General features: G+C 46.4%; 2 protein-coding genes across 3 annotated transcripts; one reads left to right on the top strand and one right to left on the bottom strand.

Annotated features, from left to right (window-relative positions):
* Positions 1-32: 32 nt before the first annotated feature.
* Positions 33-7233, top strand: LOC120452875 (endoribonuclease Dcr-1). The gene is made up of 5 exons (XM_039637325.2): positions 33-946; positions 1005-2824; positions 2879-4487; positions 4545-6646; positions 6709-7233. Exons 1-5 carry the CDS (start codon positions 136-138, stop codon positions 7117-7119), a joined length of 6753 nt encoding a protein of 2250 aa, XP_039493259.1. The 5' UTR covers positions 33-135; the 3' UTR covers positions 7120-7233.
* Positions 7234-8624: 1391 nt separating this feature from the next.
* LOC120452879 (transmembrane protein 47) lies at positions 8625-12842 on the bottom strand. Of its 2 annotated transcripts, XM_039637330.1 has the most exons (7): positions 12692-12842; positions 10610-10879; positions 10459-10534; positions 10203-10389; positions 9983-10132; positions 9864-9926; positions 8625-9800 (listed from the first exon to the last, which is right to left on the bottom strand). In XM_039637330.1, exons 3-7 carry the CDS (start codon positions 10507-10509, stop codon positions 9640-9642), a joined length of 612 nt encoding a protein of 203 aa, XP_039493264.1. In that variant the 5' UTR covers positions 10510-10534; positions 10610-10879; positions 12692-12842; the 3' UTR covers positions 8625-9639. The 2 variants fall into 2 exon arrangements, with proteins under 2 accessions (XP_039493264.1, XP_039493263.1); XM_039637329.2 differs by lacking the exon at positions 10610-10879 and having other exon boundaries at positions 12305-12811.
* Positions 12843-12898: the final 56 nt, after the last annotated feature.

Genomic DNA, 12898 nt, shown 5'->3' with positions numbered 1-12898 from the left:
GCGAAGGGTATATCGAACCCTTCTCGCCACCATGGCCAACGGTCACACTGGCATGCTGCTGGTAGCCGGCTGTTGAAGATTTTTTGTATAAATCTCGCAGAGGCATTGGTGTTTCTGTGCATCCCCCCAGCCACGATGGCGTTCCACTGGTGCGACAACAACCTGCACACCACCGTGTTCACGCCACGCGACTTCCAGGTGGAACTGCTGGCCGCCGCCTACGAGCGGAACACCATTATCTGCCTGGGCCATCGCAGTTCCAAGGAGTTCATAGCCCTCAAGCTGCTCCAGGAGCTGTCGCGTCGCGCACGCCAACGTGGTCGCGTCAGTGTCTACCTCAGTTGCGAGGTTGGCACCAGCACGGAACCATGCTCCATCTACACAATGCTCACCCACTTGACTGACCTGCGGGTGTGGCAGGAGCAGCCGGACATGCAGATACCCTTTGATCATTGCTGGACGGACTACCATGTTTCTATCCTGCGGCCAGAGGGATTTCTTTCGCTGCTTGAAGATCGCGAGCTGCTGCTGAGCAGCGTCGAATTGATTGTGCTGGAGGATTGCCACGACAGTGCCGTTTATCAGAGGATAAGGCGTCTCTTTGAGGAGCACATCATGCCAGCGGCAGCGGTGGACAGACCGCGAATCCTCGGACTAGCTGGACCGCTGCACAGCGCCGGCTGTGAGCTGCAGCAACTGAGCGCCATGCTGGCCACCCTGGAGCAGAGTGTGAATTGCCGGATCGAAACGGCCAGTGATATTGTCACCGTATTGCGTTACTGTTCCCGACCGCACGAATACATCGTACAGTGCGCCCCCTACGAGATGGACGAACTGTCCCTGGTGCTTGCCGATGTGCTCAATACACACAAGTCCTTTTTATTGGATCACCGCTACGATCCCTACGAGATCTACGGCACCGACCAATTTATGGACGAACTGAAAGGTGACTCTTTTAAGACCAAGTGAAATCATTAGCTTAATAAGTTTTTTACAAATTCCAGATATACCCGATCCCAAGGTGGACCCCCTGAACGTCATCAACTCACTACTGGCCGTGCTGCACGAGATGGGTCCTTGGTGCACCCAGCGGGCTGCCCATCACTTTTACCAAAGCAATGAGAAGTTAAAGGTGAAGACGCCGCACGAACGTCACTACTTGCTCTACTGCCTAGTGAGCACGGCCCTCATCCAGCTGCACTCCCTCTGCGATCACGCATTCCAGCGCCAGCCGGGAAGTGGCAGCGATTCACGCCAAACCATCGAACGCTATTCCAGCCCCAAGGTGCGACGTCTGTTGCAGACACTAAGGTGCTTTAAGCCGGAAGAGGTGCACACCCAAGCGGACGGACTGCGCAGGATGCGTCATCAGGTGGATCAGGCGGACTTTAACCGGCTATCGCATGCGCTGGAAAGCAAGTGCCGAATGGTGGATCAATTTGACCAACCGCCAACGGAGACACGAGCCCTGGTGGCCAATCTTGAGCAGATTCTGCACACGACAGAGGACAGGCAAACGGTCAAAAGCGCCGCTCGAGTTGCTCCTACTCCTGTTCCGCCAAAGCCGAAACCTAGCTCTGCTACCAATACAGCACAACCACGAACTCGTAGACGAGTGTACACAAGGCGCCATCACCGGGATCAAAATGATGGCAGCGACACGCTCTGCGCGCTGATTTACTGCAACCAGAACCACACGGCACGCGTTCTCTTTGAGCTGCTGGCGGAGATTAGCAGGCGTGATCCCGATCTCAAGTTCCTACGCTGCCAGTACACCACCGACCGGGTGGCAGATCCCACCACAGAGCCCAAAGAGGCTGAGTTGGAGCACCGGCGGCAGGAAGAGGTGCTAAAGCGCTTCCGCATGCACGACTGCAATGTTCTGATCGGCACTTCTGTGCTGGAAGAGGGTATTGATGTGCCCAAGTGCAATTTGGTTGTGCGCTGGGATCCCCCTACCACATATCGCAGTTACGTTCAGTGCAAAGGTCGAGCGCGTGCAGCTCCTGCCTACCATGTCATCTTGGTGGCACCCACTTATAAAAGCCCCACTGTGGGTGCAGTGCAGCTGACCGATCGGAGTCACCGGTTTATTTGCGGAACTGGTGATACCACAGAGGCGGATAGCGACTCCGACGACTCAGCGATGCCAAACTCGTCCGGTTCGGATCCCTATACTTTTGGCACGGCACGCGGAACTGTGAAGATCCTCAATCCCGAAGTGTTCAGTAAACAACCTCCGACATCGTGTGACATTAAGCTACAGGAGATCCAGGATGAATCGCCAGCCACTGCGGTGCTAGACTCTAGCAACTCCAGCGACGAAGCCGTCAGCATGAGTAACACGTCTCCAAGCGAGAGCAGTACAGAACAAAAGTCCAGGCGCTTCCAGTGCGAACTGACGTCTTCAATGGAGACACCAGAAGACACCAGTGATTCCACAGCCGACATCGAAACTGTTGATCGTTTGGTCAGCACCACCAAGGACTTGGTGCACCAAATGGCACAGTATCGCGAGATCGAGCAGATGCTGCTATCCAAGTGCGCCAACACAGAGCCGCCGGAGCAGGAGCAGAGCGAGGCGGAACGTTTTAGTGCCTGCCTTGCTGCCTACCGACCCAAGCCGCACCTGCTAACTGGAGCCTCCGTGGATCTAGGTACTGCTATAGCCCTGGTCAACAAGTACTGCGCCCGATTGCCCAGCGACACGTTCACCAAGCTGACGGCTCTGTGGCGCTGCACCCGAAACGAAAGGGCTGGAGTGACCTTGTATCAGTACACACTCCGGCTGCCCATCAACTCGCCATTGAAGCATGACATTGTGGTAAGTGCATTTAGTACAGAATATTTCACATTTCTTTTAATCTTTTGTTCTTAGGGTCTTCCGATGCCCACTCAAACATTGGCCCGCCGACTGGCTGCCTTGCAGGCATGCGTTGAGCTGCACAGGATCGGCGAGTTAGACGATCAGTTGCAGCCTATCGGCAAGGAGGGATTTCGCGCCCTGGAGCCGGACTGGGAGTGCTTTGAACTGGAGCCAGAGGACGAACAGATTGTGCAGCTGAGCGATGAACCTCGTCCGGGAACAACGAAGCGGCGTCAGTACTATTACAAACGCATTGCATCCGAGTTTTGCGATTGCCGTCCAGTTGCTGGAGCACCATGCTATTTGTACTTCATCCAGCTGACGCTGCAATGTCCTATACCCGAAGAGCAAAACACGCGTGGCCGCAAGATTTATCCTCCCGAAGATGCCCAGCAGGGATTTGGCATTCTCACCACGAAACGGATACCCAAGCTGAGTGCTTTCTCGATATTCACGCGTTCCGGCGAGGTGAAGGTTTCGCTGGAATTGGCTAAAGAGCGCGTGATTCTTACAAGCGAACAAATAGTCTGCATCAATGGATTTTTAAACTACACATTCACCAATGTACTGCGTCTGCAAAAGTTTCTCATGCTCTTCGATCCGGACTCCACGGAGAATTGTGTTTTCATTGTGCCCACCGTGAAAGCACCAGCGGGCGGCAAGCACATCGACTGGCAGTTCCTAGAGCTGATCCAAACCAATGGCAATACAATGCCTCGGGCCGTGCCCGATGAGGAACGGCAGGCGCAGCCGTTCGATGCCCAACGCTTTCAAGATGCCGTCGTAATGCCGTGGTATCGCAACCAGGATCAACCGCAGTATTTCTATGTGGCAGAGATATGTCCACATCTATCCCCGCTCAGCTGCTTCCCCGGCGACAACTACCGCACGTTCAAGCACTACTACCTCGTCAAGTATGGTCTGACCATACAGAATGCCTCGCAGCCGCTATTGGATGTGGATCACACCAGTGCTCGGTTAAACTTCCTCACGCCACGGTACGTTAATCGCAAGGGCGTTGCTCTACCCACTAGTTCGGAGGAGACAAAGCGGGCAAAGCGAGAGAATCTCGAGCAGAAGCAGATCCTTGTGCCAGAGCTGTGCACTGTGCATCCATTCCCCGCCTCCTTGTGGCGAACTGCCGTCTGCCTGCCCTGCATCCTGTACCGCATTAATGGTCTTCTGTTGGCCGACGATATTCGGAAACAGGTCTCGGCGGATCTGGGGCTAGGTAGGCAACAGATCGAAGATGAGGATTTCGAATGGCCCATGCTGGACTTTGGGTGGAGTCTATCGGAGGTGCTAAAGAAATCGCGGGAGTCCAAACAAAAGGACTCCCCTAAGGATGATACTATTAATGGCAAAGACTTAGTGGAAGTTGAGAAGGAGCCGATAAGTGAGGAGACCCAACTAGATAAGGATTCCAAAGCCGATAAGGTTGAGAAAAGTGCAATCGAACTAATCATTGAGGGAGAAGAAAAGCTACAGAAAGCGGATGACTTCATTGAGATTGGCACTTGGTCAAACGATATGGCCGACGATATAGCGAACTTTAACCAAGAAGACGAGGACGATGACGATGCTTTCCATATGCCAGTTCTGCCGGCAAACGTTAAGTTCTGTAAGTTATTTAATTCCTTTGCGAAGGATCAGAAATAATTCCTAATACATCTTACAGGTGATCAGCAAACCCGCTATGGCTCGCCCACATTCTGGGATGTGAGCAATGGAGAAGGCGGCTTCAAGGCTCCGAAGAACAGTCAGAATAAGCAGGGCGGCAAGAGCAAAGGAAAGGGTCCGGCAAAGCCCACATTTAATTACTATGACTCGGACAATTCGCTGGGCTCTAGCTACGACGAAGACGACAACGCAGGTCCGCTCAATTACATGCATCACAACTACAGTTCGGATGACGACGATGTGGCAGATGATATCGATGCGGGACGCATTGCGTTCACCTCCAAGAACGAGGCGGAGACTATCGAAACCGCCCAAGAAGTGGAAAAGCGCCAGAAGCAGCTGTCCATCATCCAGGCGACGAATGCCAATGAGCGGCAGTACCAGCAGACAAAAAACCTGCTCATTGGATTTAATTTCAATCATGGGGATCAAGACCAGAAGGAACAGCCCACTATTAGATATGATGAATCCATAGCTAAGCTTAAAACGGAAATCGAATCCTGCGGAATGTTGGTGCCGCATGACCAGCAGTTGGTTCTAAAAAGAAACGATGCCGCAGAGACTCAGGTTGCAAAGGTTTCGATGATTGAGCTGTTGAAACAGCTGCTGCCGTACGTAAATGTGGATGTGCTGGCCGAAAAGCTGGGTGATAGGCGAGAGCTTTTGCTGTCGGATTTAGTAGAGCTGAATGCGGATTGGGTGGCTCGGCATGAGCAGGAGACCTATAGCGTAATGGGATGTGGTGACAGTTTTGACAACTACAACGATCATCATCGGCTGAACTTGGACGCAAAGCAACTGAAGCTGCAATATGATCGAATGGAAATTCAGCCACCTGCGTCCAAGAAGGCCATATCATCAGCAATATTACCAGCTGGCTTCAGTTTCGATCGACAGCCGGATTTGGTGGGCCATCCAGGACCCAGTCCCAGCATCATTTTGCAAGCCCTCACAATGTCCAATGCTAACGATGGCATCAATCTGGAGCGACTGGAGACAATTGGAGATTCCTTTCTCAAGTATGCCATTACCACCTACTTGTACATCACCTACGAGAATGTGCACGAGGGAAAGCTTAGTCATCTTCGCTCCAAGCAGGTTGCCAACCTTAATCTCTATCGTCTGGGCAGACGCAAGAGGCTGGGTGAATATATGATAGCCACTAAATTCGAGCCCCACGACAACTGGCTGCCACCCTGCTACTACGTGCCAAAAGAGCTGGAAAAGGCGCTCATCGAGGCGAAGATCCCCACTCACCATTGGAAGCTGGCTGATTTGCTGGACATCAAGAACCTCAGCAGCGTGCAAATCTGTGAGATGGTCCGCGAAAAAGCCGAAGCCCTGGGCTTAGAGCAGAATGGAGGTGCTCCAAATGGGCAACTTGACGACTCCAACGACAGCTGCAATGATTTCAGCTGTTTTATTCCGTACAACCTCGTTTCCCAACACAGCATTCCGGATAAGTCCATAGCCGATTGCGTCGAAGCCCTCATTGGAGCCTATCTCATTGAGTGCGGGCCCCGAGGGGCACTACTCTTTATGGCCTGGCTGGGAGTAAGAGTGCTCCCTATCACCAGGCAGCTGGACGAAGCTAGCCAGGAGCATCGAATACCCGGAAGCACCAAACCAAACCCGGAAAATATGGTTACCGTTTACGGTGCATGGCCCACGCCGCGTAGTCCACTGCTGCACTTTGCTCCCAACGCCACGGAGGAGCTGGACCAACTACTAAGTGGTTTTGAGGAGTTTGAGGAGAGTTTGGGTTACAAGTTCCGGGATCGGTCGTACCTTCTGCAAGCCATGACACATGCCAGTTACACACCCAATCGATTGACGGATTGCTATCAGCGTTTGGAGTTCCTGGGCGATGCTGTACTAGATTACCTCATTACGCGGCATTTATACGAAGATCCCCGCCAGCATTCTCCAGGCGCTTTAACGGATTTGCGGTCAGCACTGGTGAATAATACCATATTCGCGTCTTTGGCTGTTCGCCATGGATTCCACAAGTTCTTCAGGCACCTCTCGCCGGGTCTTAACGATGTGATTGACCGTTTTGTGAGGATCCAGCAGGAGAATGGTCACAGCATCAGTGAGGAGGTGAGTTAAAGTTATGTCACTATTAATACGACATCTAATTGTACTATTCTACTTTGTGTCAGTACTACTTATTGTCCGAGGAGGAGTGCGATGACGCGGAGGACGTTGAGGTGCCCAAGGCATTGGGCGACGTTTTTGAGTCGATCGCAGGTGCCATCTTCCTTGATTCAAACATGTCACTGGACGTGGTGTGGCACGTCTACAGCAACATGATGAGCCCGGAGATCGAGCAGTTCAGCAACTCAGTGCCAAAATCGCCCATTCGGGAGCTGCTCGAGCTGGAGCCGGAGACAGCCAAATTCGGCAAGCCCGAGAAGCTGGCGGATGGGCGACGGGTGCGCGTTACCGTGGATGTCTTCTGCAAAGGAACCTTCCGTGGCATCGGGCGCAACTATCGCATTGCCAAGTGCACGGCGGCCAAATGCGCTCTGCGCCAGCTCAAGAAGCAGGGCTTGATAGCCAAAAAAGACTAAGAAGTCATCGCTGCAATCGTGTTTCATTAGATTTAATGATCATTTTTTTAGACCTAAGAACTTTAATTGTACAAATCTTAAATAGATTGTCTATATCGGCATAACTGTGCAGAATACTATTACTTTTTTTTGGAAGAGACGTTGGTAAGATAAGAAATCATATTCCCTGAAAGCCGACATCCAACGAAAGTCGAAGATAATAATGACATTGTTAGTATTTTGGCAGCTTGTTGGGACACGTATCCGAAGGAAAGATATTCTAAGAAACTGGTTTCTCACATCATGGATCCTTAGTTCGACCACTGGATTTGTACTCAAAGAACTAGTGAGCCATTTTACCCATTCGGTATTAAAAACAAATATTGTTGTGAACGTTAAACACTATTTTATTTTCTTGAAAACTCTCCTGAAATATTTACATTGTACGGGATAGTGTACGGATTATGCGGATTGGTTGGTTGGGTGGGATGTGGGTTGTGGATTAGATGTTTTTTTGGGTGTGGAGCGTCAAATATTCAATTCATGGTTACATCCCAGTGAACTGCAGAATAATTTGCGGTAATACATAGTCTGCTATTTTCGTTAGATGCGGGTATAGGTTTAGGTATTAGGTATGCATATAGGGAATTTATAAAATATGATCTAGGCATATGTTTTACAGTATATGGATCACTAGCAATACGTTTGATAATGTTACTTAGTCTGGTGATGTTTTGTTTTTTTTTGGTTTTTATCAATCGAATGTAAATTTAAAAAATTAAATTTTAAAACGTTTTAATAAATATATTCATATGTGTTTGTATATATATTTTGCTTGCTTGTTAAAACAATATGATCCTCGCTCATGTGTTGGTTGGTTACACAATGGAAAACTGTAACGTTTCGTAGAGTTTCGTTTTGGAGTATAAGTGTTTCGTTAGTTATAGGTTGCTTTCTTACTTATTCGGTTTTGTTTTTTTTATTAATCGTTACATACTTTAAGCCTATATATAGAACTATATATATAAACATGCGTGTATGTAAGCATAGTTTAATTAATTCAATTGGTTTTGGTATAATTGTTTACTTTATACTCGCTATAATTGTTTTCGTTTCGTCTTTTTTTTCACCGCACGTTCCTGCCTACGATTTGTTCAATGTCTTCATATATATGGATATATGGATGTTCAAGCATATATATTCCCTTTGTATTGTTGTAATTTAGGTCGCATTTAATTTTGGTTGCATTTGCTTCACTTCATTTCGTCGTTGAATCAAAATCTTTTCATTAAAAACAGAAACGAACGAATCATAAAGATGTTCTGATTGCGAGATGTGATGGACGAATTTTGAATGATTTGCTGATTAAATAATAACTGCAACAATAACATTGAATTATAGAAAAGGATGGCTTAGTTATAGTTTTTGCGATATCGCCAATACTCATACCTTATGCTGGTTATACAACTTAAAGAATCTTATCGTGTATGAAAAAAAAAGCTTAACAAGATAAATAAAATATGTTCTTAAAGTGTTAACAAAAGGTGTCAAAAAACGTTTTATTGTTGTCATTTGGGTGTGATATGTTTTCGGTTGTGGTAAGAACACAGGTATCAATAAATTATTACAAATTAGGAGTTTACAAACAAATGATTACACTTAAAAGTCGGCTTAAACAATAACTGAACGGCTCGTGGACATTCGAGTACAAGCTGAGTAGTGGACTGTATAGTAAAACTATTTTACAAAAAGGTAAAAGAGCAACACATATTCGAGTACAATTGGTGTTGATCGCTCAATACACTGGGACAAACACATAATTAATAATATTCGAAACGGATGTATGGAGCACAAACAAGTTTTGAAAGCGTAATCGGCATGAAACGTTGACAATGACGATGACATTGTGGCTTTATATGTCGTGGTTACCTAGTCTCTCGATTACGTACATATACAAATTCTAATTTGGATTCTGCTCACGATTAGGATTGAGATACATGGGGAGTACATTGTAGCTATGTATATGTAGCTGAGTATGAGTACAATATTGTAAGAGGTCTAATTGCAACTGGCAACCTGCTCTCAGTTTTCTACGGAAAAGCAAGCTCTAAAAGTTGCCTACAATGCTGTGGAACTCATGGGGCATGCAATTGTATATAGGGGATTGGTTAATGCGATTAACTTTCAGAATTTCTAGACGTACATACATGTGAATGACTACATGGTAGATGTGGGTCGTGTGTTTGTGGCTTGTCTACGATTACCTTTCGAAACGAACACAAAATAAACTCATTGGGGAAACGTCATCTAAACAAATGCCGAGTACTACAAGATGGTGGGTTGGGTGGGAGATGGCTACGGATTTTTGGTTTGAAATGGTCATGATATACACAATCATAATTGTAACACATTCGCTTAGCTGCAAATTGCTTCTGTTCTTGAGTCTGATTTAAATCGAAATCTATGTGTCTGTGTGTGTTGTTGGTTGGTTGCTATATACTTATTCTACAGAACGACGTCAGGCAGGTCGTGCGGCCTTGCCTAGGCGCGCATTTGGTTTTCATGTACGATTTTCCTTTCCTTATAGTAGATCTCCTCCGACTCCTTGTCGCAGAGCAGCAGTACCACGGCCCCAAACAGGAAGATGGCCGCACCCCAGCCAACGCCGTAAGCCCAGCCGAATTCCCAGACTCGCCGATTGGCTATTAGACGAAATAGAATATTAGTCAGTAGGGTGTTTAGCTTAAGAGTTCTGGCTACCATACCCATGGTTAGTTCGCCGGCAAAGCATACTGGATATACGATCAACGCGGACAACACGGCCAGCACTGCAAAAAAGTAATATTTAGCATGTGATTTTTCATAAAATTATCTAGTTACTCACAGGACACTAGCATTACCAGTACTGCTATACGGTAGAACTTATACTTTAGATTATGGTTCTGCGTCCGGAGGCCCAAACCTGTCAGTACTGTGGCAATGACGTCCGTTATGAGCGTGATAATGCAGAGAGCGGCCGTGGCTTTAATGTAGCCTGTAGAATATGATACAAATTGTACGTTAAGTTCTTGCTTAAGAATGCTGTTGCTTCATGTAATACATACCAACATCTCGGGTCCAGTAGCATCCTGGCGGATCCTGGATGTTGAATGGCAGTGGCGAGACCGAATCATCTTCGATGCAGTGCACAAAGAGACCTTGCCGCCAGTCTGAGGCCATTAACCAATCTGTGGATGCCAGGGCCATAATCATCAGGGCCACCACGATGACGCCGCAGATAAATGCAATCACCTGTGAAGGCAGTGAAATCAGTTGGACAATCTGGAAAAACGTTTCTGAAACTTTAGGTCAAACGCATACCTTAAGCGGCCTCGTGATTGTGATGGTCTCAATCGTCGTGGTCGGCGCCATTTTCTCCGCTGGTGGACGTAGAACACTGCGTGCATGATAATTAATATTAATTGCGGGGGGATTGGTACTTTTACCGGCGTATCAGGCCAGTCAAACTCACCTTATCGACTATATGCAGGCAAAGTGCTGCCCGCAGCTACTAATTGGAATGCGTTTCAATGCGTTTCTTGGTTAGTTTTGCTTTGTGGGATGTTGGAAGGGTTTCTTTATTTTTCGTTTTTGGGGCAGGCAAGTAAATGCTACTCCGGTTGGCTTTAACAATCTAATATAAATGCTTCAATTGGCGTTTTATTGCTTTTGGTTTGCGCGCTGAGGTTTATCCAATGCGTTTTCAATTTCAAATTTCTGGCGGAAGCAGCCCGTTCAACATCTGTATTGCCAAAAGGGGGGGATTTGTTTGTTAGCGGGACGGGAAACAGAGAAATTGGTGACATTCGATTAGAGCGACTGGCGCACATTGTTCGTACAACATGTTTGTTTACATCAAGGCAGTTAAGTAAGCAGCAGCAACATGCAAAAACAACTCGAGCAACAACATCGACAAAGACAATGGCAAACTATTAGGGGTTTATTCCAATCGAACAACTGCATCAACCCGACAATTAAACCTACAGTAGTGCTCATTTTTTTAGGTTTAATAAAACTCCTTTTCTATTACCATTTTTAATAAACAATAACTTTTAAACTTTAGCTTGTATAGTTTCACATAAATAACATTGATAAATTACTATTACGATCAGAATTTTGTTGAGTGGCCTGTGCAGTACCGCTGTATAAGCTACACTATTTTGGCCACAATTGTAGACATCAATGTACTAAGTATGCCAGGGATTAACTGACGCAATTTACAAAACAATGCGTTGCCACAGTTGAATGAGTTTGGGATTGTTTAAATTGAAATCGCTCTATTGTGCCAGACAAAAACGTGGCGGAATATTTCGGTCTTCATTGGGGGGGAGTACAGCCCCAATGACAAAAGACGGAAGCTGGGGTGATGAGGTGCAGTCCCCACATAAATTATGCTGCAAGGCGACTGCAACTAAGCATTTTCATTGCTGGAAATACCGCCAAGCTAATTATCTATTCACATTCTATTGCTATACCCTAACTAAGAGTACAATACTCTTGATCAAATGTTTGCGACAATGAAATAAATATATACAGATCGGCATCTTTTCTGAACATACATTTTTGAATATATAAAATAGAGTCATCGGTCTAATCATCATCATCTTTTTTGCATAATTTGCATATAAATCTAGACAAAAATGTGTAATGTCTGAAAATGCAAGGGTATATAAATTTCGTCTAAGCAAAACAGCATATTGTGCCTAATTCTCGTTATTCCTTGCCAATTTTAATATCTTCAAGATATTCAAGATACGCCAACAACGGTGCATATGTTTGGGTGAGTAGATGTTGCGTCTAACGAATCTCGAGATATTTCGATGGGCCAGACGGAGATAAATATAGTTTTACATATAGCGGCTAGAAATGTTGACTAAAAACAAAAACGAATTTCGCAGATGAGCGAGTACTGACTTTGTGTGTGCGTGTGTGTGTGGGTGAGTGGCATGGCAACAGGATCATAACGGTTAATCGCTATATAGAACGTAACGGTAACGGCAGGCAAAATTGGGGCAAACGGCCAAATGCAAAACAACAACAATGACAAGGGCGAGGGTATTTCTATACAAGTATGTACATATGTTTTTATATGTGTGTGTGTGTTGTGTGGCTATGCGAAAGAACGGAAGCAAAACAAAATGCGATCTGTTTAGGTTCAGGAATATACCTTTCCTTGTAATAGTCCAGGGTTACCGATTCGGAATCAAATTCTGAATAATCTGGCAGCGATTCGGCATCAAAGGAGCTCATTCCGCTGAGCGTATAATTGGGCAAGACGTTCATTTTGTTGTTGTAGCCAGCAAGGCTACCCTGCTGCTGTGGTTGTTGTTGTTGCTGCTGGTAATGCATTGTTGTTGCTGCTTTTACTGCGTTTGTTTTATTATATTTTCCTTATTTAACAATATGGCACACGCACACACACTCGCGCCCACAAGAAACTGGCTGCTATATTTTTTCTCTATTCTCTTTTCGCTGCCTTTTCACACTCTCGCCGTCTGCTTTGCACTTTCGCAAAAATACGCGTCGCTTTTTGGTTCAACCTGTGTGCACTTACACTCTGCTTGAAAAGCTCTGTCGCTTTTTCACTTTCACATGTTCCTCGACCACTGAATCTTCTATATAATCAAAAAATAAAAACGACGAAAATAATAATGTTTTGCTTCCCTCATAGAGCTGGAACTAAAATCGATGTTTTCTTGATACTATCGATTTGGCTTGGCATTTCTCGATAGCGATGAGTGCTACTATCGGTTAATTTACT

Source organism: Drosophila santomea, chromosome 3R (genome assembly GCF_016746245.2).
Source record: "Drosophila santomea strain STO CAGO 1482 chromosome 3R, Prin_Dsan_1.1, whole genome shotgun sequence".
Classification (NCBI taxonomy): Eukaryota; Metazoa; Arthropoda; class Insecta; order Diptera; family Drosophilidae; genus Drosophila; species Drosophila santomea.
This window is presented reverse-complemented; position numbering and strand designations above follow the sequence as displayed.

Bases quoted from the DNA above. Each gene is read 5' to 3' on its own strand.
- LOC120452875 (XM_039637325.2), top strand. From the start codon at position 136: ATGGCGTTCCACTGGTGCGACAACAACCTGCACACCACCGTGTTCACG. The intron at 2,825-2,878 runs GTAAGTGCATTT...TTTTGTTCTTAG, and splicing joins CATTGAAGCATGACATTGTG to GGTCTTCCGATGCCCACTCA. The intron at 6,647-6,708 runs GTGAGTTAAAGT...ACTTTGTGTCAG, and splicing joins GTCACAGCATCAGTGAGGAG to TACTACTTATTGTCCGAGGA.
- LOC120452879 (XM_039637329.2), bottom strand. From the start codon at position 12,486: ATGCATTACCAGCAGCAACAACAACAACCACAGCAGCAGGGTAGCCTT. The intron at 10,390-10,458 runs GTATGCGTTTGA...CTGCCTTCACAG, and splicing joins CAATCACGAGGCCGCTTAAG to GTGATTGCATTTATCTGCGG. The intron at 9,927-9,982 runs GTGAGTAACTAG...ACTTTTTTGCAG, and splicing joins ACTGGTAATGCTAGTGTCCT to TGCTGGCCGTGTTGTCCGCG.